Below are 24,618 nucleotides of genomic sequence, written 5' to 3' on the forward strand. Positions count from 1 at the left end.
AGATTGATTATCTTGAAAATAAAGGTAATTTATACCAAAAAGCAAAAACTTCATTAGAAAAAAACAATTTATTGACAATTTTTTCCAACATGGTTATAAAAAGAGTATTTAACAACTTACCCCCACCCGCATTTCTCACTATCATATCTCCTTCTTAATTTTTTCAGATATCTTTCAGTAACTTGTACACTTGCTTATGCAGCAGTCTCTTTTACAGGAAACCACTATGTCCAAGTTACTGATGGACAGGTGTACCAATACAAATATCCCTAAATATTAATCTAAAACAAAACATTTAATTTAAAACATTTCTTGTGCATTAATGATGGACTTGGACAATAAGATGCATACTACAGACCAAACAAAAGTAAAATGTAAAATTACTGCCACCAGCTCTATTGTCTGGTTTCCACTTGAGAATGCAACAATATAATAATTTATTAAAACCTATGAGCAAAATAGGCTAAATAACTAGTATAGAATCATTCAAACGATTCCCAATTACACTGCAATTCTAAGATAACTAAGCACTGTGATACAACTAACAGTAATGTAAGAGCTAATTTTCTGAATTTTATTTACAAAGACATGGTGTTAGAATGATAATGACAATGCCTTATCTTGGAAACAAATTTTATTGAGATATCATACGTCATAGAATTTATTTTTCCACAAGATTTTGACATTGCACTATACAAAACAGAATCTGAAGATGATGTATTTTCTAACTTAATGAAAATATTTTAGAAAATTAAAAAAACAAAGAAAAGAAAAGGATATACTTTTCAGATTTTAATATTACACAAGAGTTTGATGGAATATTTTAATAACGGCAAAGCAACTGCTTATTTATTATAAAGAAAAATTTACATGAAAGGATAAAAAGAAGGTTCTGTCACCTGTATAATAAATGACAACCATATTGGAATAAATTATCTATCCTGATGGATAAGAGATTGCCAATTTAAAATGTATAAATTTATGTGCCAATCAACATCTCCAGATATTAATAAAACAAACAGGTAGATATATTCTGGACTTAACAGGCTGTCAGCATAGAAGACTAGCAACATTCATAAATCCAAGCACTGGAGAGTATTGTAACACTGGAAGGAAGAAGCTAGCATTAGATTCCTTAAAATAACAAAGAGATTATCTATTCTACTCTACTCCAAATATGGTGATCATTTCCTTAACACATTAACCCCTAGCGACAACTTAATGGGACAGGAGGTAGTAGCCTACTGCCGAGCTCTGTGGTGTCATGGTCATGCATGATACACTAAAGTGGGTGGTATTATAGAAAGGTAGACAGATGTAGCTCTACAATGATACCAAATAATCAGAAATATCTAGTTGCACTACAAAATACAGATTTAAAAAATTCATTTTCTGAACCTGACTTTTTCTATCCAAAATTCGCCTGTGTTCAGAATCCGATTTTGTCTGGATTTTAGACCTTTTGGTCTCAGACCTAAGGCAAACTGGTATGAACTCCAAACAGACAGATGAGCCTTTGCAAAAAGTAGGATACAATGGGTATTTGGAATAAAGAGTGGTCTCGACACAAAAATAATAGCTCCGTTTAACAAAAATAAAAAATAAAAATAAAAAAAAGAACTCCAACTATTACCCTTCTGCTCATGCGCGAGTCAAATAGCCAATGAAAAACTATGTTTCTAACACAACTAGGCAGTATGTTATTGAAAGATCACCGGGGATTTGGTCTTTTCGGATCTATTCAGAAATAGCTTTCAAAATGTGTTTCCTACTTGATTTTCAGGCGAAAATTACAAAAACCTCCAGGGGTTAATGTGTTAATACCTGTAAATCACTTAGACTGGTTCAGGAATTTTAATGAAAATATCATTATTTGTACTATGATTATAGGACTGAAGATCGAACTGACTACATCCAAAAAAAGATAACCAAAGGGAAATATGCCACTTACTAAAACAGAGACTATATAAGAACTTGTGAAATTAAATGTTGGAGATACTAACTGCTTATTCAGAAATAAATGCAAACCAAGTTTAGTTTACTGCAAGATGGAAAAACAGAGATAATAATCCAGATACATATTTAAACTTTTTATATCACATAAGTTAAGCCACTTTATTGAGATTAGGAATTAACGAGCATGAGTGCCTTGTCTCCCAATGATTCTCTTAAGTGGTACATGTAAGTACAAAAGAAGTTTGATGCAACTCTGATCATTGATTTTATGATTATTAAAGTGATTTATTAACTTTCTATCAGCTATCTCAAGACAACAGGTTATTTTTCCTTTATCAATGCTTTTCATAAGATCATTTTTTAAAATAGGAAACTGCTTGACCATGAGTTAATCCTCTAATTAATCTATATGATAATTAGCGTGTTCAAAGTAGTTTCACTGCCAGATGGTTGGATTTTTGAGTAGATATAAAACATTCCTTAATTTAGTTTCCAACATGATTTCTTTTTATAATTTTTTTTTAAAAACTGATTGCTCTCCAAGAATTGGTTTCACTATTTAAAAGGAATATAAATTTTGACAATACAGAGAATTAGAGGCTCTGGTTATTTATATTACAGTTCACACAACTGTGACTTTACCTACATGTATGCATGTGGTATGGCAACAAAACATAAACATAATATTGTACGGTAAACAAAAATATACATAAACACAAAGTTGCAAAGGAAAACTTACTTTGTCTAAGCAGAGTTGCATCCATAAAAAATTTAAGAAATTTTCTGATTTGCAACTCCATCTACAAATTGATTACTTTCAAAAGACTTGTTCTGCAAATACTGAATGAAAGGTTTCAGTACTTACATCATTGAAAAATTGAACTAAATCTTCATCTGTTAAATAGGGTGTGTTTCCACTTCTGTAGAAAAAAAGCAATATTAATCATGAAAAAGATGTTGCATTTGAAACATGTAAAAAATATATGATGATAAACACAAGTATTCCTGAAATGGTAACAACAAAATTCCATGAAAAGAACAGAGGCTCAACTATCCAAAAATAATTTACAGGAATTCAAGATAAGACCCTTTCTTCTTTTTAAATGCTGAGTGTTGAAACCTGATATTCTTGAGCAATAACAAGATTATCAAACTGTCCACTTTGGCAGTCACACTTGATGTAATATTGGCACCATTTTCACCTAGGGCAAACTAGATAACATTCGATGACTTTTGGTGAAAATCCTCTGCTAATCTGACCAACCATTCAGGAGAGGCAGCAATAACAAGATTTTCAAGACAGCCGTCATGGCAGCCATATTTGATATAAGACTAGAAATCTGCATTCTGAACTAGATTATCCTACGAAGTCTTATGGTGAAAACCCACTGTCAATCTGACCATCAATGGAGCAGTAGCCATAACACAATTATCAAGATCTGATGTCAGATCAGCATCATCTTCAATTATGACCAAATAGACACCATAAGAAGTCTTCAAATGAAAACAATATCAATATGAATTTTCAATTTGGTAGTAGCTAAATATGAACTCCAAGATGGTGATCTCTGAGGTTGCCATTTTCATTCCGGAAAAATTAGATATCATAATTAGTCTTCTCTAGCAAACATTCTATGTCATAATGACTTTTCATTCAGGAGAAGAAGTGACAAGATTTTTAAGAGTACTGCCACAGTGGTCATATTGGGTGTGAGATCATCACTATTTCCCTTTATGACCAATTTGACATCACAAGTTTTCAAAGCAAAACAAATTTTAATGACATTCCATATTGAAGAAGTGATGATTACAATATTTTCAAGATGGACATTGTAGTAGACATATTGTATGTTAAATCAGCACAATTTTCATTTAAGACCAACTAGATATCATAAGCCTCACAGTGGAAATCCATTAACAAGATTTTCAAGATTACTGCTGTGTTGGCTATTCTGAAAGTCAAGTCAGCACCATTTTCATTTAGAACCAACAGGGCATTATAGGAAGTTTTTAATGGAAAGTCTATGCTGACATGAAAATCCAATCTGGAGGAGGAGCCATAACAAGATTGTCAAGATGGTCACAGTCACTGTGGCGAATGTTCATGTCAATGACATCTTGTTAAGACAGAGTGGCACAAAAATAGTTTAAGATAGATGCCATGGGAGCCATGTTGGATGTCGGTCTGGCAATATGTTCATAGAAAACAAATCAGATATCACGAGAAATCTTCAGTGAAAAGCCCATTTTGATATGACAATCCATTCAGGAGTAGCAATGACAAGATTTTCAAGTGGCCATTGTGGAAGTTAGATTAGATTTCTCTGCAGGAATATTTTCAGTTAGGAGGAACTAAATATCATAATTAGTCTTCTGGTGAAAATGCCACATTGATACAACTTTGCCAGGGTATGTACATTCCTAAAGATATTATTTTCAAGGATTTTACCATTTAGCCATTTCTTCCATCCTGTCATAAGCCTTATGAATTGCTTGTTTATGTCTCAACACTTTTAACTAATGCTACATAGTGGGTCCCATTTGATAATGTATCCACAGCACATGGTAAGTCAAGTGTGAGTTAGGTCAGCCACATGAACTGTTGGTCCATCTGATAACAGTGCCTATATAAATGGAAACAATACCAACCAATGTCATGTATTAATTTCTCAATTTCATTGTGTTATGTTCTTTTAAACTTCTTTTTACAAACATTCTTCTCTTTTTTAAGATGTCACTTAAGTGCTTACTTAAGCATAGTTTATACACAGCAAAAGGTGACCCACTCACCACCATTCTTGCAAATAGTCTTCAATAAAATGCATGAGATGTATTAATACATCACTTGCCAGCCAATCAAAGCAGTCCCAGCTGTCATGTGCAGCGTCCTTTGTTTCAACTGTTCTAGTTTGGAACATAATGACCTCAATCCACTCCATTCAGCTTTCTATCGCTGACCTAAATAATTCCATTACTAACATCATGGCACTACAACAGGTGTCTTCTCCGGAGTTATTCTTAGGTGGCTCTACACATCACTCATCATTGCTTTCAAACAGATTCCCATTGCACCTTCACAATGGCACTTGTTCTGTGTAAAATGGAGAGGACATTATTATGTTTGTGTTTTCCTCCCTTTCGGGTCACATTCAAGTCCAAAATTATTTGATACCTTATCTCAGGCAATTTGTTGGATACAAAAATATAATTATGGTATTGATGTCATCTTGCACCTCCTTGATGACTTTCTTACAATAGATCCTCCTTCTGCATGTGGTGAGAGAACAATGGCTTTGTTGACTTAATTTTCAACAGACTGAAGATTCCTACAGCTCCAAGCAAGACCATTGGCCTATGTACAGTTATAGAGTATTTGGGAATAATTCTGGACTCGGAGCAAATGTAAGCACGTTTACCGCAGGATAAAGTAGAGCGTTGTGAACTACATTAAACACTTTCTTAACAAATTAAGTGTCTGCAAGCGAGAACTACTCCAGTTACTGGGCCACTTAAATTTTGCTACTCGTGTTATCCTACCAGGGCATGCGTGTGTGTCATATCTCATACGACTATCTACCAAAGTCAGGGAACTCGATCATTACATACACTTAGATGCAAATTGCAGAGAGGAACTATACATGTGGCACCAATTTTTTGCTTCCTGGAATGGAGTTTCTATGTTTCTTGATAATCAGTCCACTACATCGAATGATTTTGAATTATGCACAGATGCTTCATCCAAAGTAAGGTATGGGGGTTATTTCAAAACTCACTGGTTTGCAGCTACATGGTCTGATGATCTTCAAATGCTTTTTTCTGTGGAGGATGATTTCTCTATGGCATTCAGGGAGTTGTATCCTATTGTTGTGGCTGCCATTATTTGGGGTGCAGAATGGACAGGCAAATGCATAATATTTACATGTGATAATATGGCCACTGTGAATATACTTCAAAAGGGGAGATCAAAATATATGCATATAATGAAATTAATGGTGTGCGGCTTCTTGTAACTTTCATTTTTCTGCCAAAACACATTCCGGGAATTATCAATAATACACCTAATGCCTTGTCCCGCCTTCAATTTAAAAAATTTCATGCACTAGCTCCAGATGCAGATCTACAACCCTGCAAATGCCCCCCACCCTCGGAGGTCTCATGGACCTGGATAAAGAGGTAAACTTTTTATGGAACCAGGCTTTAAGCCCTGCTACACAAATCACCTATAACACTGCATTCAATGCTTTTAGGACCTTCATGCTGATGTTTTTCTTTGCCTCAAGCATGCAACTTATGCCAGATATTACGGAGAACACCTTAATCTACTTTGTGATACAATGCGTAAGAGCCCTCAACTTGAAGCATTCTACAATCAAATTGTACCTCTGTGGCATTAGGTTCAAGAATATGCAGGCTGGTGTGCAATCATTATTCACCACAGACAGAAATAATATGCGTCTTGTCACCATCCTCCAGGCATTCAAAAAAAACCCACCAAGGTTCATCTGCAAAACTGCGCAAGCCTATCCGGGCAAGCATTTGTACAATTCTGCGAGGAGGAGTATTTGACACACACACAGATTTATTTTTTTTGACTGCCTGCATAGTTGCTTTCTTCGGATTTCTGAGATGTGGGGAATTCACTCTTTGGGATTCCTTCGATCCAACCATTCATCTCTGTGTGGGCAATGTACACTTCCACCTAGAAACTGCATTCCTAAAGTTAAAATCATCAAAAATTGACCCTTTCTATAGGTGTGTGATCATTCAATTACATGCCACGGGTTGCTCTCTATGTCCATACTCAGCTCTGAAGACTTTTGTGCAATTCAGGAGACGTTCATCACCTCAGCTATATGCCCCACTTTTCATTACAGCTACAGGTCATGCGTTATGAAGAGCTGTGTTCCTTAATCATAAGCGACTCGTCTACTGTAAGATGGGACTGGACACTTCCCAGTATAGTGGCCTTTCATTCCGTATAGGTGCAGCTACTTCAGCGGGGGCAGCCTGGCTGGAAGACCATATAATCAAAGTTATGGGCTGATGGTCTTCAGATTGTTATACAAGATATATTAGCACACCTCTTAGTACTATTCGGCCAGCTCACAGGGCCATAGCCATGGATGTGGATAGTAATACACAGTGACCATGATCATGCTGCATTCAACATACAGGGATAGAAGGTCTCACACTGACACTGTTCTTCCATCCTGGGTGTGTGTTTCTGGATCCAGTTCATCGCTACTGTACCATGTGATGTAATTGCTGGGGTTCCAGTTTCCATAGTCGTTCATTGTGTTTCTGTATTCATTATGTGTGGAGTTCTGCACATGTGTGATACCAGCGTTATTTGTGTGGCACTTGTACATATCCATTATGTGTGGAGTTCTGCACGCATGTGATATCAGTGTTCCTTGTGTGGCACTTGTGAATATCCATATTTTCATAGCCATACATGCATTCAGTTTCTTTATTCCTGGAGGTGTTAGTGCATTGTCATTGTATTCTTCTATCCATTTCATGGATGTAATCATCTTGCTTCTCGTCTGAATTGGATGTGATAACTTAGTCATGGCCCCGAGTGGCCAACTGGTCTAAAGTGCTCACCGTTCCAGACCACTGCCATCTCACCCCTGTCTGCGTGGGTTCAAGTCCAAGGCTCAGCTAGCGTGGGTACATGGGAAAGCCTGCCAGTACCTTCTCGTGGGTCGGTGGTTCTTCCCTGGGTTTTCCAGGGTTCTTCCTCCACCAGTTATACTGGCCACCATGTATAGCCCATCTTGTGCTGAAAAATGGCGCTAAACCCTAGAACAACAACAACAACAACTTAGTCGTTTCCATTCTCAAATTCCCATAGTTCATCTTTGCCGTATTCCAAGACACGCATGGAACCACTCTGGGACATTCTTGACATTTTATCATAATTCACAGACTTATTGCAGTTCATGTGGCTTTGTCGTGATAAGTCAGAGGCTGCTGTTACAGTCGTAATACCAGTCATCCTTTAGTAATTACATGTTTCTTGCCATTGTTGATTTATTCCTACATGCATGTATACCTTTCTTTTACATTATTGTTGATATGCTGATGTTGTATAAACATATTTTTTTTCTTCTTTTTCTTCATTCAACACTGAAGGCTTTCCCACTATTACATTCTTGGGGGACAACATCTGCTGCACGTTTTCTTTGGGCATTCACTTCATTCCATTCTGTTTATTCACCCAAGAATCTAATGTCAGCACTAAACCATTGAGTGAAGTCCACACAGTTGCCACTGTCATCCCAACCTTCGTTGGACAGCCCAGTCTTCACTGGGCTCCTTCAGTTTCTGCTGAAGAAACTTTACTCAAGGGTTATCCATAACATTCTGTCAGGGATTTTCACAGACCAGCTGTGACCTCTGTACAACCACGTTGTGCCATTCAGTAGCCACTGAATCACTCACTGACAGAATGAACCAAAACAGTTTCATAAGTAGCAGCATACAGGCCCCCTAGGCAAACAGCATAATTATAAATAAAAACTTAACTGGATCTGTGTTTTCTTGTGTATAAAAATACATTTTAGCAATATGGTTTTGACAGCACTAATAATATTCAATGAGGTTTGAAGAAATTCAAATATTTTTTCAAAAAAACTGAAACACTTTTCAAAAGCAAAACCTGCTTTTTAAAAAAATCAACGACTTTTCAAGGCAAATCTCCAAGTTCAATGATTTTTGAAGACCATGCAAACACTACTTTCCATTCAAGAGTGCTAATAACAACATGTTCAAGACAGCTGCTGTGGCAGCCATATTAGACATCAGATAGTGCCACTTTCAAGTAGGACCAATGACACAATTCTTTTAACGAAAACCACATGTTGATATGATCATCAATCTGCTGGTGTGGTGGCCCTACTGGATGTTCCAGCAGCCTCCATTTAATTTAGGACCAACAGCATTTTAAGTTTCATCATAGATTATTAGGTCTAGTGATAACAAACTTGTTCTAACAGATCAATGGAATGGATGTTGGATGACAGATGGACAATGGATGAAAGATGGACAATGGGTCATGGACAACAGGTCATCATATAATGTACTATGAGAAACTTTATTCAACAATTTGTAAAATTTTATGATTATTGATTACATTTCCAAAAATCTCTTTTGACCATCCCTTTTTTAGTCATATAGCATGCTTTCTAAGCAAGCATTCGTAATTAAAATATTCATCATTAAAATACAATCAACTCATCCTGAGGGACACCTGTTCACCTGTACATAGTGGTTGCAATAGCCATTCAAACCCAACCCCAACCCACAGCAAATTACTTACAAAAATGTCGTATGTTTAACAGTCACCTGTACTATATATATATTTTGCAGTCGGAAGTTTCCTAACCTGTCTTAAGGTGTCACTGGAGCGTATCTACAGTGACTGCTCTCTAGCATCACAAATTAAAACATGTATTCTAAATTAGTTTTTTGAGGACACATATGATGCGATGTATGTATTTTCATTCCTTCTTTTATTTTTTCGATGGTAATTAATGTTTGAATATGGTTTAAAAATGCCAGGTGTTCACTCGTGTAAGTTTCTTTGATGGGAATGGCGTAATAATATTTGAGTTGCAGCATTCATGGTGATCATTCTTGACACTGAAATTCTGAAAACTTTTATTGTTGCGGTTTATTTTTTGTTCTGGTTTATTTTCTGATAGCAGCTGTAGAGGTAACAAAAATCATAAATTTATGTGAAAAATGTTTAAACGTAAAATTATATTTAGTGAAGTGAATTCTTTCTGGTAAAGTAATTATTTTGTCACAAAAATATTCACAGGTGATACAACAGAACATGGCTTCCGTGGATTGCATATGATGTAATTAATTATGTAGGACTTTGATTTTTTTAAGGAGAAATGAAAATCTAAGACAAAATATAATAATCGGGAGTTCTCTGCAAAAATTGGGAGATATTATGAAATTGGGAGTAGGTGTGGAGCGATTTCAAAAATCAGGATTTTTTCTCTCCTACCAGCATGAGAGTTGACAGGTCTGCTGTAAGGTCTCTTACATCAAAGCACACTACAACTCAGCTTTTATGGTATTAGCATAATTTTCAAAGCATTATTCTGAAACTTCATTATTGTATTTTGGAGATATCATTAAAGTTTAGAGCAGTGGAGCCCATGATTCGACTCCAAGGGATGTACTTCATTCAGCAGAATGTACTTCATTAAGCACGTGTTCAAACCTACAATGTACATGTGGTGGCGCAATTATGTAAATATGTTCAGTAGCCTAATTACGAATGTTGAATCAAACTGAATTGTTGTTTGTTGTGTTGTCATACTGGGATCACATTTTAATGAGTTAGGTAATTACAATATCAAGGCAAAATAAAAACATAATTACGGGTGTAATGATATAAAATGTCCAATGCAATAATGCATAAACAAACAATAATTGAGTCAAAAGGGAGAGGTAGTGTTACAACAACTCGTGAATGCTCAATTCTTGACAACGTTCGATCAAATTATACACAAAATCTAAATTAGGCAGAAACATAAATTTTAAAAAAAACAACAGAAAATTAAAGCAATTGCTTTTCAAACAAGATTATACTACTTCTTTTAAATAATAATACATGCCTACCCCAAAATATGTATACGTGTAATTTTTGTTAATAAAAGTTTGCCTAAATAAATGCATTTAGAACTTGCCACATGCATCATATGTCTCGAAGTTGTGGGTTGGCTTATACACAGGTCTCACTTTTTAGTGTTTTTACCTATTCAGTTGGGGTGGGGGGCAGCTTATATGTGAATGGGCTTATATGCGAATATATATGGTACTACCCTGACTAAATAAAATATTGATAGTTGTGTGTGTGTATGATTTGGACTTTTAACGTAGCTTTAACAATTTTTCAGTCATATCGCGACGATGTCTGCAGTGTGGCAGTTTATAGTGATGTCTAGCACTGGGGCATCATATTGATAGTTGTATCTCATTATAGATCATTCACCGTAAAATAGCCATATTTCATCATAAGCATGGGTACTTTATCCATTGGTCTTGCATTTGGTTCATAATATTTATATAATGCATATCCTATATGCTGGAACAAGAATTCAAAGATCTTGTCAGGCTGTTTCTACCTTACCTACAGTTTACTAAAGCCATAGGGGTAAGCAAGGGTTACTAAATTCTATTTCTAATCGTTTTCGTGTGTTGAAAGTGTCATGTGAATTTACCATTTCAGCTAGTATTCTCAATAGTTAGACTTTCAGTAATTATACCACGTCTGAGATACAAAGTACAGTGAGCTCTTGTTTAACATATTCACAATGAAGCAGAGATTTAAATACTGTATTTAAGGAGCTTTTGAGATAAGAAGAAGTATGTATTTCTTTTATATTTTGTTGCGGTTAATGGGATGTATATACATGTATTTGGTTATTCTATGTAGTGCACTAGCCAGTTTGGTTCAGATTTAGCAAACAAAATGGGTGGATAGTGGAAAAATTAGTCATGTAGCTGCTGCAGAAATGGGAGTCAAGCAAACTCGGATTCAGGGGATTATTAAGTGTAAGTAAGATATTATTGCTGATTGTGAGAACTTTGAGAAGCTATATGAGTTACATCCCCTTTATTAAGGTTCAGAGGTCAATGAATATTTTAAAACTTGTCTGCAACGGAGGAAGACATTTTAGTTGATGGATCACAATAACTAGCCAAATATGGCTTCTTTTGATTCTCTATTATCTCAAACCTCTCACATGAGTCAACCATTTTGACCTATGCAAGTTGGCCAACCAAAGAGAGATCCTCTGCTTTTAAGTCACCAGTCAGTTGTCAATCAGTAGTGAAAATAGTATTTTGTACACAAAACAAATCAGTGATTATTTAAGTCACTGATGACTGAATGTATAGGGTGGATTAAAGTGAGCAAAATACAGTAATCTTATGTGGAACATAAATTTGGCAGAGAACAGCATATAAGCATGTGCATTTCATGACTTTGTTGAATAGTGCACATAACACAGTCTTGATATAATAATAATAATAATAATAATAATAATAATAATAATAATAATATCTGGTGCATGGTATTTGTTGAAACACCAGTTTTTTTATGAAACTGTGTACAGCACCCACTTGTGTAAAAAGGTCAGTTTACAAACTAGTACATACTTAGACATATAGAAATTGCTACCTTTTCTCCAAAGAAAAACCAAAATGCGTGGGATAAATATATCTATTCAGACACTAGCTGCTGTTAAAAAAAGACTTACAGTTCTTTGAACAGGTCCTCTATATCTGTCCTGGGGCATATCTTGTGGTAAAGTTCATAGAACTTATCAAATGTGAAGGCTGAAATCTCGATTTCATCACACTGCAAAGACAAAAATTACAGAAAATTGATAATTTTACAATTTGCATCTCTGTAAATTTTCCACAAAAATGTTCCCACTCTGTAACAATGATGTTTCAAACAGAAAAGAGTCATCTATTCCCACACTCATTTTAGAAAAAAAGTCAAGTAGTATGTTTTAGATGATCGTGGCATTTTTTAATGTCACAAAGATAAATTCTTTAGTTTGGACCAACTAGACTCTAGAAGGAATATGTTTACTCATATAATAACTTGCCTCAAAACAAGAATAGTGACCATCTATAACTACATACGATACTGCTAGATCAAGGTTGGTATTGTTTACCTGAAATCCATATAAATAATTATCTACCAGCATACTGTGTGATGGCATCTTTGGGTTTATCCTGCTGACAGTTCAGTGCACATTCTACACAAAATAACTATGACACAATACTCAATTTTTCTACCATTCTTCATGTGGGACCAAAAATTCAGTACTTTGCAGTATAACTGAGAGGGGTCTATGCTGACGTACATTTCAATGAAGTTCTGTTTTAACAGTTCATAAAATCACAACAATATGGCCTTTAATAATGTGAAACTATAAAATAACTGATTCTCACACTTTTAGGCAACTGTACTTCATCATTTACTATGATCCCTTTATTTCCTTATTTTTTTACCACAATATAACGAAAAATCCCTCAAAGGGACTTTATGCTCTACTGACCAAAAGGAAATTCAGGAATCCAAGATAAGATTGTTTCTTCTTTATCACTTTTTACTGATAAAACCATCTTTAATATTTTAAACAAAATGGCCACTGTGGCAGCTGTATTGGATTAAGACTGGCAACATTTTCATTTAGGACCAACTAAACATCATCACAGATGTAGAGGTGAAAACCCTAGGGTGATATGATTTTTCAGTCATGAAAAATAATAACAACATTGTGAAGTGTCAAATTGTGAATTGCAGCGAACTTTAAAGTTGCATGCATTGAGCATTAAATTTTATTGCATTTAAGCCAGAAAAGTCTTTGTGAAGGGTCACGTCAATCTTTCTTCGTTCATCTCCCCCTCCATGTCAGTGTAAACTTCAAAGGGACTGCATTCCAACTCAGTGAAATTGCCCGGGGTATCTTAACATGGTCCTTTGAAAGTAAACATTTGAGCTACCAACTCTAACCGCTTGGCAGGAACCCATCTCATATTATCATTTTTTCAAAAGGAAATTGTCATGCACTGTCGTTCACAGATTCTGAGCTGTCTAAACCTAATGAAAGGAATTATTTCTTTGGGAAAAATTAGGGACTGCTGCCTATGATTGGACAGAATAAATTAGGGCGTACACTTCAGAGCAATCAGACTTTAAAGTGACAACCTTAGTCGAAATTCTTAGTCTGAAAATTTCTTACAAGAGGAAACTTAGTCTCAACTCCATGGAAAGCATAAAGAGATTAGTGCTTTCCTTGTGAAACAAGAAATAGACCAGGTGGTCGTCTTGTAAAAACAAAGACAGGTTTAGTGCATGAACACACAAGTTCTGAAAGAGAACAGCACTAAGGAACAGCTTTCTGAGAGAAAGATGAGACAGACTGAAGACAGAAGTCTGGGGAAAGAAAGAAGGACAAGGTCAGAATAAAAGGACCAGGAAGTCCATGAACGGCAATCAATTGTGGACACTGCGCTCTTATCACCTCTCGTTATGATGATGAAATAAATCCAAATTGGACACACCTGTTAAATTCTATTGATATAATCTAACTTGAATTGGAATTGCCGTTATTAAATTGTTTTAATTAAATTTGTTCTTTTCTTGTCAAAGAGGGCTCATATTGCTTTATTTCTTCCCAGTATTCTCACTCAGTTCTGTTGAAATTCCATTCTTTCACTCCCGAGAGGCTATATTATCGAGGGAGGTCATCCTTTAGATAATGCCAGCCAAATCCAATTAACCACCCCTCTCACTAAGAGGGCGATGTTACAAACATTTTTAGTATTCAAGATATTAAGGTACTACTTAGGACTATCTTCATAAGAAATCTTTTCATGAAAACCCTTTTCAGTCTTTTCTCTGATGAAATAAATATGTGTGTGTATGAGGTATTTCGATTTTTAACATAGCTTTCACAATTCTTCAGTCATATCACTATGATGTATTCAGTGTGGCAATTTATAGTGATGTCCTGCATTGGGGCTTCATGCTGCAGACATGCAGCATCATGTCCCACCCAACCACATTATCCTGAAACCCGGCTGATCAGTCCTAACACTAACCTCTTAATGCTGAGCACCAAGCAAGACAGCTGCTAGTACCATTTTCACAAGTCTTTGGTATGACAGCTCTAAATGTGCTTAAGGTATCACAACAGAAGTATTCATCTTTCAGCTCTATATTTCTAAGGGAAAACAAATGTGACAGCTGACAAGACCAGACCACGTCTCTCATATTCAAAAAGATATGTCAACTTTTTTCTATTCCAAACAATGATATACAGTACTGCATCAAGATTCAACTGTCACATGTCTGCCAATTTCATCCTGTTCACTGGTCCATATGGAATATTCATTTTCTTCACAATGATAGAATAATTAATCTGTCTTCATTTTACCTCTATTCAAACACATAACAAAAGAACTGGAAATATTATATAATAATAATAATGACTTTATTTAAAGAAGAAACTCATTTGGTCAACTGACCAATCTTCCATGAGGCCTGCTGCAATGACATTTGCACTATATATATATATATATATATATATATATATATATATATATATATATATATATATATATATATATATATATATATATATATATAAAAATATACAATTTTTACAAGATGTGTTGTCTTTAGAAAACAAGTGCTGTTTAAAACTAGACAACTGATCTACTGCTACAATAAAATATGCATAAGGATTCAAGGATGAAATCATAAGAATTCATACAAATCGTAGTAGTGAACATGTGTAAAACATTATAGGTGAGTAAATGATAAGAATTTGTAAAAAGTAGTTGCATTAAATTAAACAAAATCATAGTTTCTGTACATGTTGATGAAGAAGCATTTTAAAAGCTTGGCATGTGTCAGCTGACTTTATATAAGGTGGTATGGAATTCCACAGTTTGGCTCCTGAAAAAAGCAAAACTCTTCTTAAAAACTTGAATTTGGTTTAGGTAAATATAACTTGTTGATTAAGATGGATCTTAGTACATACACATGGGCATTTTTTAAATTAAATTTAAGATAATCAGGAGCCAAACCATGTAAAGATTTAAAGACTGAAATTGAGTTCCCTGTTGAAATGGAAGCCACTTTATGGTTTTAAAAGGATTTGTTGATGGTGTATCAAAATCAGCATCATGAATAACTCTGTCTACTCGTTTTTGACATTTCAGTAACCTTTCATGATTTCTGTACCACTATTACACCAGATAGAATAACAATATTCTAGGTGTGGCATGATATTTGCATTGTAGAATATACTTCTCTGTAGCAGCAGAGAGGGCGATCAGACCACTTAACGCATCACGCACGTTTTTTAGACAAAAAAAAATAGTGACCTCTCATAGAGGTCATTAACATTACCACGTCACTGATTGACCCAGACAAACAATGGATGCAGTCCACACCCTCTCTGCTGCTATTAATTTATCCAAATATTTTATCAAGACCTACACGATATCTTGTTCTAGGATCGTGCAAATTTATTGTTATAAATCCATGCGGAGTAGTTTGCACTCGTGAAAAGAAATTTCTGAATTTAATTATATCCATGTCACCGCTGCACCAGGTTTGATGAATATTTCTAAGTGTGTGTGTGTCTACGCCATTAAACACAACTAAAATATTACAGTTATCCCTGATTACTTTCGGAATTTGTGTATACCGCTGAGTAACATAGATCACATCTGTATTTTTATGTCTGCCACGAGAAAATATTCTAGCTGGGTTTGTTTGTTTGTCTAGCATCACATCGTCGTACACAACTAAATTATTAATAAACCCATCAAGATCATCTACGGACGGTGCTTCTTCGATATCTGTTATAAAATTAATAATATTTTCACCATCATTTATTAATCTTGCATTTTCGTTAAAGTCTTTTAATACTTCATAACACCTCTGATCATCAACGGATGGTGCCACCAAATATAATTTATCCCATTTCAACCATCTCATTATCAAATTAAGTCATAATTGTGTCTTGCCCGATCCAGATGGTCCTATGATAATCATTCTGATGGAATTGGGTAACGAGGGGTGGTGTTTAACTGGCCCTCATCGCCGAGTTGCTGAGAAATCAATTATATCCATATATTTTATATCATGAATCTATATTGTTTACGTTGCAGATCTAAAACTCCAACTACTGATTTAGCTACGGTTACCACAAAAAATAAAAAAATAGCGTATGGTGGGAAATGTTCTGTATACGTAGAAAGAAATTTTCGTTTTTACCTAATAAGCGTGGTGGTGATATTGCTAATTTGATGTCAAAATTTCCAGGTACTCCATGGGCTAAATACTAAGGAGAAAAACATCTACCAGGATATAATTATTGCGGTCCTGGTACCAGACTTGATATCAGACTTGATAATCAGGATCAGCCAAAACCAGGCGAGGAACCAGTAAACACTATTGATCGAGCTTATCACGCTCATGATGTTGCATATAAGAGTAAAAATCTACAAGACAGGCATATTGCAGATGTGAAATTAATTCACACACTAGATTCTATAAAAAATAAAAATTTCAAAGAAAAATTTGCTAATTGGTTAGTAAGATCTGCAATGAAAGGTAAATTAGTGCTTGGGTCTGGGTAATATATAATGGAATCAATTTATTATAGTCCAAGAGGATACTGGAAAGGTAAAGCAGCAATTAGTAAACTTGCTGATGCAGCAGCAGTTAAACATTCTACTGCTAAAGCGTGGTTATCCAAACAAGCAATATGGCAAATTTACCTACCACCACCGAAACGAATTCAGTACGCATATTTCGATGTTAATGTTCCTAATGAAGTTCATCAGGCAGATATTTTATTTTTACCACATGATACTGTACGTAGAAAAACATACAAGTACGCGTTAACTGTTGTTGATGTTGCAAGTAGATATAAAGATGCAGAACCGCTATCAGCGAAAACATCATCTGAAGTAGCTGATGCGTTTGAACGAATTTATCAACGAGGACCATTACGATGGCCACAGCTGCTACAGGTTGATCCTGGCAAGGAATTTCTTGGTCCAGTATCATCGTTGATGAAGCAACATAATACCAAAATACGACGAGGGCATACTGCAATTCATCGTGATCAGGCAATTGTTGAACGATTTAATCGAACACTCGCTGAGCGGTTATTTGGATATCAATACGCGAGAGAATTTATTCAGGATACGAGATCTCGTGAATGGGTTGCAAGATTACCAAGCGTGATAGCTGCATTAAATAATGAGATTACATGAACAACCAACAAGAAACCCATTAATGCAATTACAAAAAAAAATATACCAATACAACGAAAAGATATTGAAAAACAAAAAATACTGGATGATGTTACAGTTAGATACTTATATGAACCGGGTGAACTTTAAGGTGGCAAAAAAAGAGCTACTGATCCTATTTGGAGTGTTACCACACACAAAATATCCACCGTGACAAGATCCCCAGGTAGACCTGCAATCTACAGATTAGATTCAGCTGCTCCTCAACGTGGATTTACACGTGAACAATTACAAGTAATTCCCGAGGATACACAACTACCACCATGATCACTTAACTAGCGCCTCTACACCGATTACACTCGAGATAGGTCAACATCACATTTTCTCGTGTATCACCGCGACTATTATCTTTTCTGTCTACGGTAAATTGTCTTGAATCATTACTCGAATATCTCCACAGCATTATACAATTACAACTTGCGCAATGATTATTCTGCTGTTGTTTTAACTCAATAATAAATTCAACATCAAGATCAAAGTCGCGTTTATTTTTTTTATCAGATTGTTTGTATCCGATTAATTTTTTCTTATTATATCATCATCGATAATGTTAAATTTATTAACGATTTCAGGAATTATAATTCTCCGTAACTGAGACATTTTTCTAACCCTTGATACCGCTAAATAGACTAAATTTGACCACTCGATACAATTGTCTACAATCCAGCCTCGTGTATCAGAAATAGTTAATCCCTGAGACGAGTGGATCGTCATAGCGTATCCCAATACCCATGGAGATTTGTCAGCGCGTAATGCATCTTCGACCACATTGATATCAACAGCAACAATATCATTTAATACGAGATTTTGCTTCTCAGTCTGTCCTGGAATATCAACATTAATATTCTGTTTTCGTGTATCTGATGGTCTATAACATAATGGTACGGGCAATTCTGAGTATTTTTCTTTATGCAGCTGAAATAACTGCTGTTGTAAAGCATCTCTGATTATTTTTCTGCTTGCTACTATCAAATCTCTGGGTCCCCATAAATTCAAAAAATTACTCACTGAGGTCTCTGAGATTATTGCGCGTATTATTTCACACTAAATTTTGTTTGTTTGTAATCTGATTAATTTTTTACACTCCTTTAAATTTGCATCAAGAGCTCTAAGATCATCATCTATTTCTTCGTAATAATCAACAAAATTTTTTAACCAATCATGTGAAGATTGTCCAACAAAAGGCGGCGGCTGACCATGATCGCCACACATTATTATAGCGGTATTTTTTGTCAACAACCAATCAAGAAACGTTTTTAATGTATCCAATGACACCGTACATATCTCGTCCCAAATAATTATTTTAGGTATATATTTTTCTGCCATTCATTCAGGAGTCCATGTATCCCCACGCCACCGAAAGAAACTATGATACGTGCACGATTGTACTTGCTGTTGTTTCATCTCTCGTACAAGTCTATGTGTGGGTGTCAGCACGATCATATCTGAATTTCCAAAAACATTAATTGCTCGAGTCGTCTTGCCGCATCCACCAGGTCCATTGAGATATACTGTCTTATATCTAGTTATTGGATCACTCACTGACGGCGCTTTTGACATTTCTGATATTTTATTACCTTTACGATAAAAATTTCTCATCGGAACATCTGCTGATTCTGTATAATTGTGCAATATTTCCTTTTTTATTCTCCACGAACTCCATCGTTCAACATTACTTGTAAATTTCATAACAGACTCTAAATATTTACTCGAAATATAAAATGAATCTGTTGTAACTCTGACTGCGGTCTCAGGAAATCTATTAATCATCGATAATAAATTTATAGAAACATAAGCCAACACAGAAGATCTTAGATGAGTATACTGTGGGGATACATCATTTATGTAACAAACGATCATACCCAATCTTGTTCTGTCGGATAAATAAACACTTTCTCGATTTACAAATATATTTCTCGCTGTTGTATCAGCAATTATAAAATCATACTCGGCATCATCTAGAATTAATCGTGTGTGATGTCTTTTATGATCATATGCACCACCCTGAGTAAATTTACCTATAATTCTTCTACCGAGATCTTTTGCAGTTTTAAGTTTAATCTCGAGAATTTTAGGAGCTTCTTTGATAATATCATCTTTGGAAACATCAGGACATTTTTTCTTAAATTCCTTAATAACTTCATCGAGACAGATAGAATCTGGCATGGGCAACCAAACTTCGGTCTGCGCGTGATATGATATAATCACCTCACTGACAACCAGCGATGTCAGTACCGCACAATCTAGCATATATCGTAATAAAACTATAGGTGCCCAACGTTTTTTCACAAAAATGTCTACCAAACCAAACATAACAAATTTGATGGAGATTTTTGTTAAACTCGAATGATTCAACACAAGCGAATCCAGTCAGATCAAAATCAGGTAATGGTCCATTAATTGCCACTCGCGTCATCTCGTTTGTGGGGTGACCAAATCTTTTAAAGTACACAGAACACATCTCCGTATCCTAGAAAACTTCCCAGATAACATGCAACCATATCAACTGAAATAACATCATTGTAATTATATTTGGTATTCCATAGTCCACCGTGTCCGTATTCGACGCAACTTGCGCGTACGTCCTCGAGTAAATCAAATCATGTTGGTTTCCATAAAAAATTTTCTCTAGCAAAATGAGCCGCAACAGATGGAACGGTAAAACAGTTAGTAATTTGTCAGTTTTTTCCGTGGAGTCATTGCACTTTAAAAACTTCTCCGCGAGATTTTTCATCTCGTCGTGGAGATATTCTGTTCGATATATTTCACCGTTCAGTCTAACAAACTGATCAAATCCACCTTCCTCATCACTTTTAAATAACCGTACTGATACAGGATCGTTTTTACTTATTTCGTTAATAAAATCAAACATGCCTCCCCCATATCTGAGGGGTAAAATCTAACAGTTCGATCACATGGAAATATTGTTACTGCCCTAGTCCATGCATGCGCGTTATGATCAATAATATTTATTTGAGCTCCTTTCGATTTATATTTTGATTCGTATAATATTTCTCCGGTTATCGTTGATACTATTATTGGAAATTTTAATATTTTTCCTAGTTCAGCAACATCTTTTATTGTAGCACCAGTATCCTTAAATGAATCAGCCCACGCGTTTATTTTTTCACGTCTTAAATCAGTTAATCTGTTTCCGCGCATCGCGTTTGTAAAGTGTTCTATTACTCGTTCGGCAACACAATCATGAAAATTTCATGGGTGCCAGTTTATCAACGCTGGTTTTTTTATTTATCTCATAGATTCCATAAATAACTGCTGTTACAGGGTATGCTCGCTCATAATATGGTTTATCAATACCAGTCAACAGACCCGGTTTGGAATTTTTACTTAATATGACAGTTTTATTATTACCAAGGACTGGCTCATATTTATCACGGATAATCCAGCTACCTGTTTCTGTTAGTAAAATAAATTTTACTCTGAAGAAATATTTTTTGTCACCCTCGTATTCAGTGATGTAGTTAATGACAGTTGCCGCTCGTTTGTCATTCATTATAGCGTCCTTGACAGTGTTGCGAATAATCTTGCACGTTGACCATACACGAGATGCACCATCTGTGTAAAATTCTTTCTTGGCGTCATGAATTTTTTAGATCAAACTTAACTTTCATTTTTTGGATCAACCAGATCTCGTACTGGTAAGTCAGGAGATAATCTGTCGAGATTAAATTTATATTCAGAAGGCCTAGTTTGGGATAATCTCTCGAATTCGTTCATATAATTAAAACAAGTATTTAAATAAAAATATTATGTATATATGATGAATCATTGTACTTGGCTCATGATCGGCTCAGTAAATTGCTGCAACAAATCCTGTAGAGGTGAATTTTGTTGGATGCACTTACAAAGTATACGGCGAGGAAGTCGAGGACCAATACCGTGTCTGTGATGTGGTATTGAAGTGAGAGGAAAAACAGAATTATGTGCAAATTGCGGTGCAAAACGGTTCAGAGAGCTTAGGAGATATTATGACAACAAAAAAAAATAATAGTGAAAACGCTATAAAATCCGTGGAGGATTATATATCAAGATTTCAGACAAACAATGATTTAAACAAATAATATTATTGTATAATGGAGCAAAATAAATTTGTCCCACATCCTGTCATCAGGAATTACAAATCAGATCATAATGGTGTGATCAGAAATTGTAGGTTAAAAAGACCAGTTGGTTATATTAATAATTTTGGTTATCTTAGATTCACTGTTGGGAAGAAACCCTATCTCTGTCATCGATTTATGTACGAGTGTTTCTTCAGAGTAATCAAAGATGGTCTTGTGATTGATCATATTGACGGGGATCCTCAAAATAATAGCTTATCCAACCTTTGAGTTGTTACGCAGAGTGAGAACTCTACACGTGGTAATACTGGAAGATGTAAAACAATCGGAAAGAGGGTGGTAAATTCAACAAACATAGAAACCGGTGAAGAAATAATATTTCGTTCGATATGTGCTGCTGCGAAATACTTTGATATTCACTCGTATTGAGTACAAAAAGTAGCAGAAAATATATATAAAACCACTTTCTCAAAAAAATATAAACAAAAAATCACCTTTCAGTATTGTTAACTATCATCACTACCTCGAATCAATTTTTTAAATTTATGTCACAGTATTTCCTCCATACATTATATTTTTTGACTCACAAAAGAGAGATTACTTTTGTATTCGTAGATTTCTGATTTTTTATGGTCGTAATTAGTCAGTTTTAACTAATTATGTCATATATCAGCTCTGTATATAAATTATTTGTAAAAGTATATTTATGGTTTTTAAATATTCCCATCATACAACACAACGGAGTTATTTTTAGATCTGTTATGAGAAATTGAGGTAATTTACAATCTGTTTGACCGTTGTTATTGATCCGCAAGGTAGTTGTATATAGGCAGAACACGCTACATTTATAATCAGCTTAGAAACCGTTGTCATGGTACAAATCGATCTGTAGGTGGAACACGCTGTATTCACAATCCGCTATTGATTTCGCAGGTTTGTATTTGCAGTCTGTTACGAAAAACGCTGTTATAATACAGATATATTCAGAAACCGCTGTTATAATACAGATATATTCAGAAACCGTTGTTATTCAGAAATAATTATTTAAATGTAGAAATTATTATTTTAGCACAGAAACCATTGTTTAGTGCAAACATATGTACCATAACTATATATTAATTTCTGAAGCATATGTTTGTAAGAAGATTTGATAGCTCAATCGGTAACGTATTGGACTGTGACACTCGCAGTCCAGGATCGAATCCCCATGGCTGACAACTGTCGGTGGTGCGCATAATTGCGATTTTATAATAAGTGGGGGGTCGGCCAAACCCCCCCCCCATTCAGCAGAACCCTCCCAACCACAATCACCGGTGGTTGATACATGTTTTGTATCACCCACAGGCTGATTATTGGGGGGGTGTTCTGCTGAGCGTATATGTCTGTGCCGTCATTTATTCATTGTATACATTATAAATACTACGTGTTGTGCCGTCCTTCATTCATTGGTCCTTCATTCATTGTATATACTCATTCATTGGTCCTTCATTCATTGTATATACTCATTCATTGGTTCTTCATTCATTGCATATACTCATTCATTGGATGTTTGTGCTGTCCTTCATTCATTGCATATAATCTGAGCTCGCTAAAGCACTCAATTAGGGGCTAGACATTCATTGGATGTCGTGTCGCCCTATGTTCTGTATCCTCTAAACTTAGTAGAATGCGGTGGCAAGCTATGAGTTTAATGAGGTTGTAAATATGTAAATACTATGTGTTGTGTTCCATGTTGTGTATCCTCTAAACTTAGTAGAATGCGGTGGCAAGCTACGAGTTTAATGAGGACTGTCTTCACCAAACACACCCTCTTGGGCCTCTAGACCGTTTTTTGACGGGTTAGGGGCTCTCATAGGGGGTTGTTGTTGTGGTTGTTGTTCCAGGGTTTAACGCCATTTTTCAGCACAAGATAGGCTATATATGGCAGCCAGTATAACTGGTGGAGGAAGAACCCTGGAAAACCCAGGGAAGAACCACCGACCCACGAGAAGCTACTGGCAGGCTTTCCCACGTACCCACGCTAGCCGAGCCTTGGACTCGAACACACGCAGACAGAGGTGCTCATAGGGGGTAGTGTTTCATGTGCCCATTGAACTTGGTAGAATGCAGTGGCAAGCTACGAGTTCTTGGGTTGTAAATATATTGTGCCGTCCTTGAAACATCCCGCCGAACTCGCTAAACACTCGATAGGGGTTCTATAGGGATATATTTTTTTTATTTTAAAGATTTATGTATTATATAATGAACAATGAAAATATCAAAGACATTATTTCTGCTATTAAAAAATTAGAAGAAAACGGAATTAATATATCTGATGAACTAAATCCTGAAAAAATAATATCTGATTTTGAAACATTAGAAGAACTTAAAAATGAAAATAAATATGTTCTATCATCTCAGTATAAGTTCATAAAGCGGATTCAGGCAGCTATGTTTCAGTCACTAGCTATGGTGAACGATTATCAAGTAAATGAATTTATTCCTCTTTCTGTTGCAGTAGAAAAGGTCAGATCGGGATTATCCAGCGAGTACGAAACGAAAAAAACAATCAGGACCTGCATAAGATACTTAAGAAAAATTATGTCAGCAGGTAACGACCAAAGCAACCCTGTCTGAAATATAAAATCTGATTAATTGGCATAATTCCAACCACATGATGGTTGAACTCTCATAAATATATAATATTATTAAGAAAATG

The 24,618-nt window shown here is 35.4% G+C and overlaps 1 protein-coding gene across 1 annotated transcript in view; it reads right to left on the bottom strand.

Annotated features, from left to right (window-relative positions):
* LOC149804757 (1-phosphatidylinositol 4,5-bisphosphate phosphodiesterase beta-4-like) overlaps window positions 1–24,618 on the bottom strand; it is a 342,757-nt gene that overhangs the window by 141,485 nt on the left and 176,654 nt on the right. Inside the window, exons 9-10 of the mRNA XM_089944026.1 lie at window positions 12,243–12,343; window positions 2,822–2,876 (exon numbers count right to left, since the gene is read on the bottom strand). Coding sequence (XP_089800152.1) covers window positions 2,822–2,876; window positions 12,243–12,343 — 156 coding nt within the window. The remainder of the gene's footprint in view (window positions 1–2,821; window positions 2,877–12,242; window positions 12,344–24,618) is intronic.

Source organism: Sinohyriopsis cumingii, chromosome 2, assembly GCF_028554795.1.
Source record: "Sinohyriopsis cumingii isolate HCF-2022 chromosome 2, ASM2855479v2, whole genome shotgun sequence".
NCBI classification, from domain to species: Eukaryota; Metazoa; Mollusca; class Bivalvia; order Unionida; family Unionidae; genus Sinohyriopsis; species Sinohyriopsis cumingii.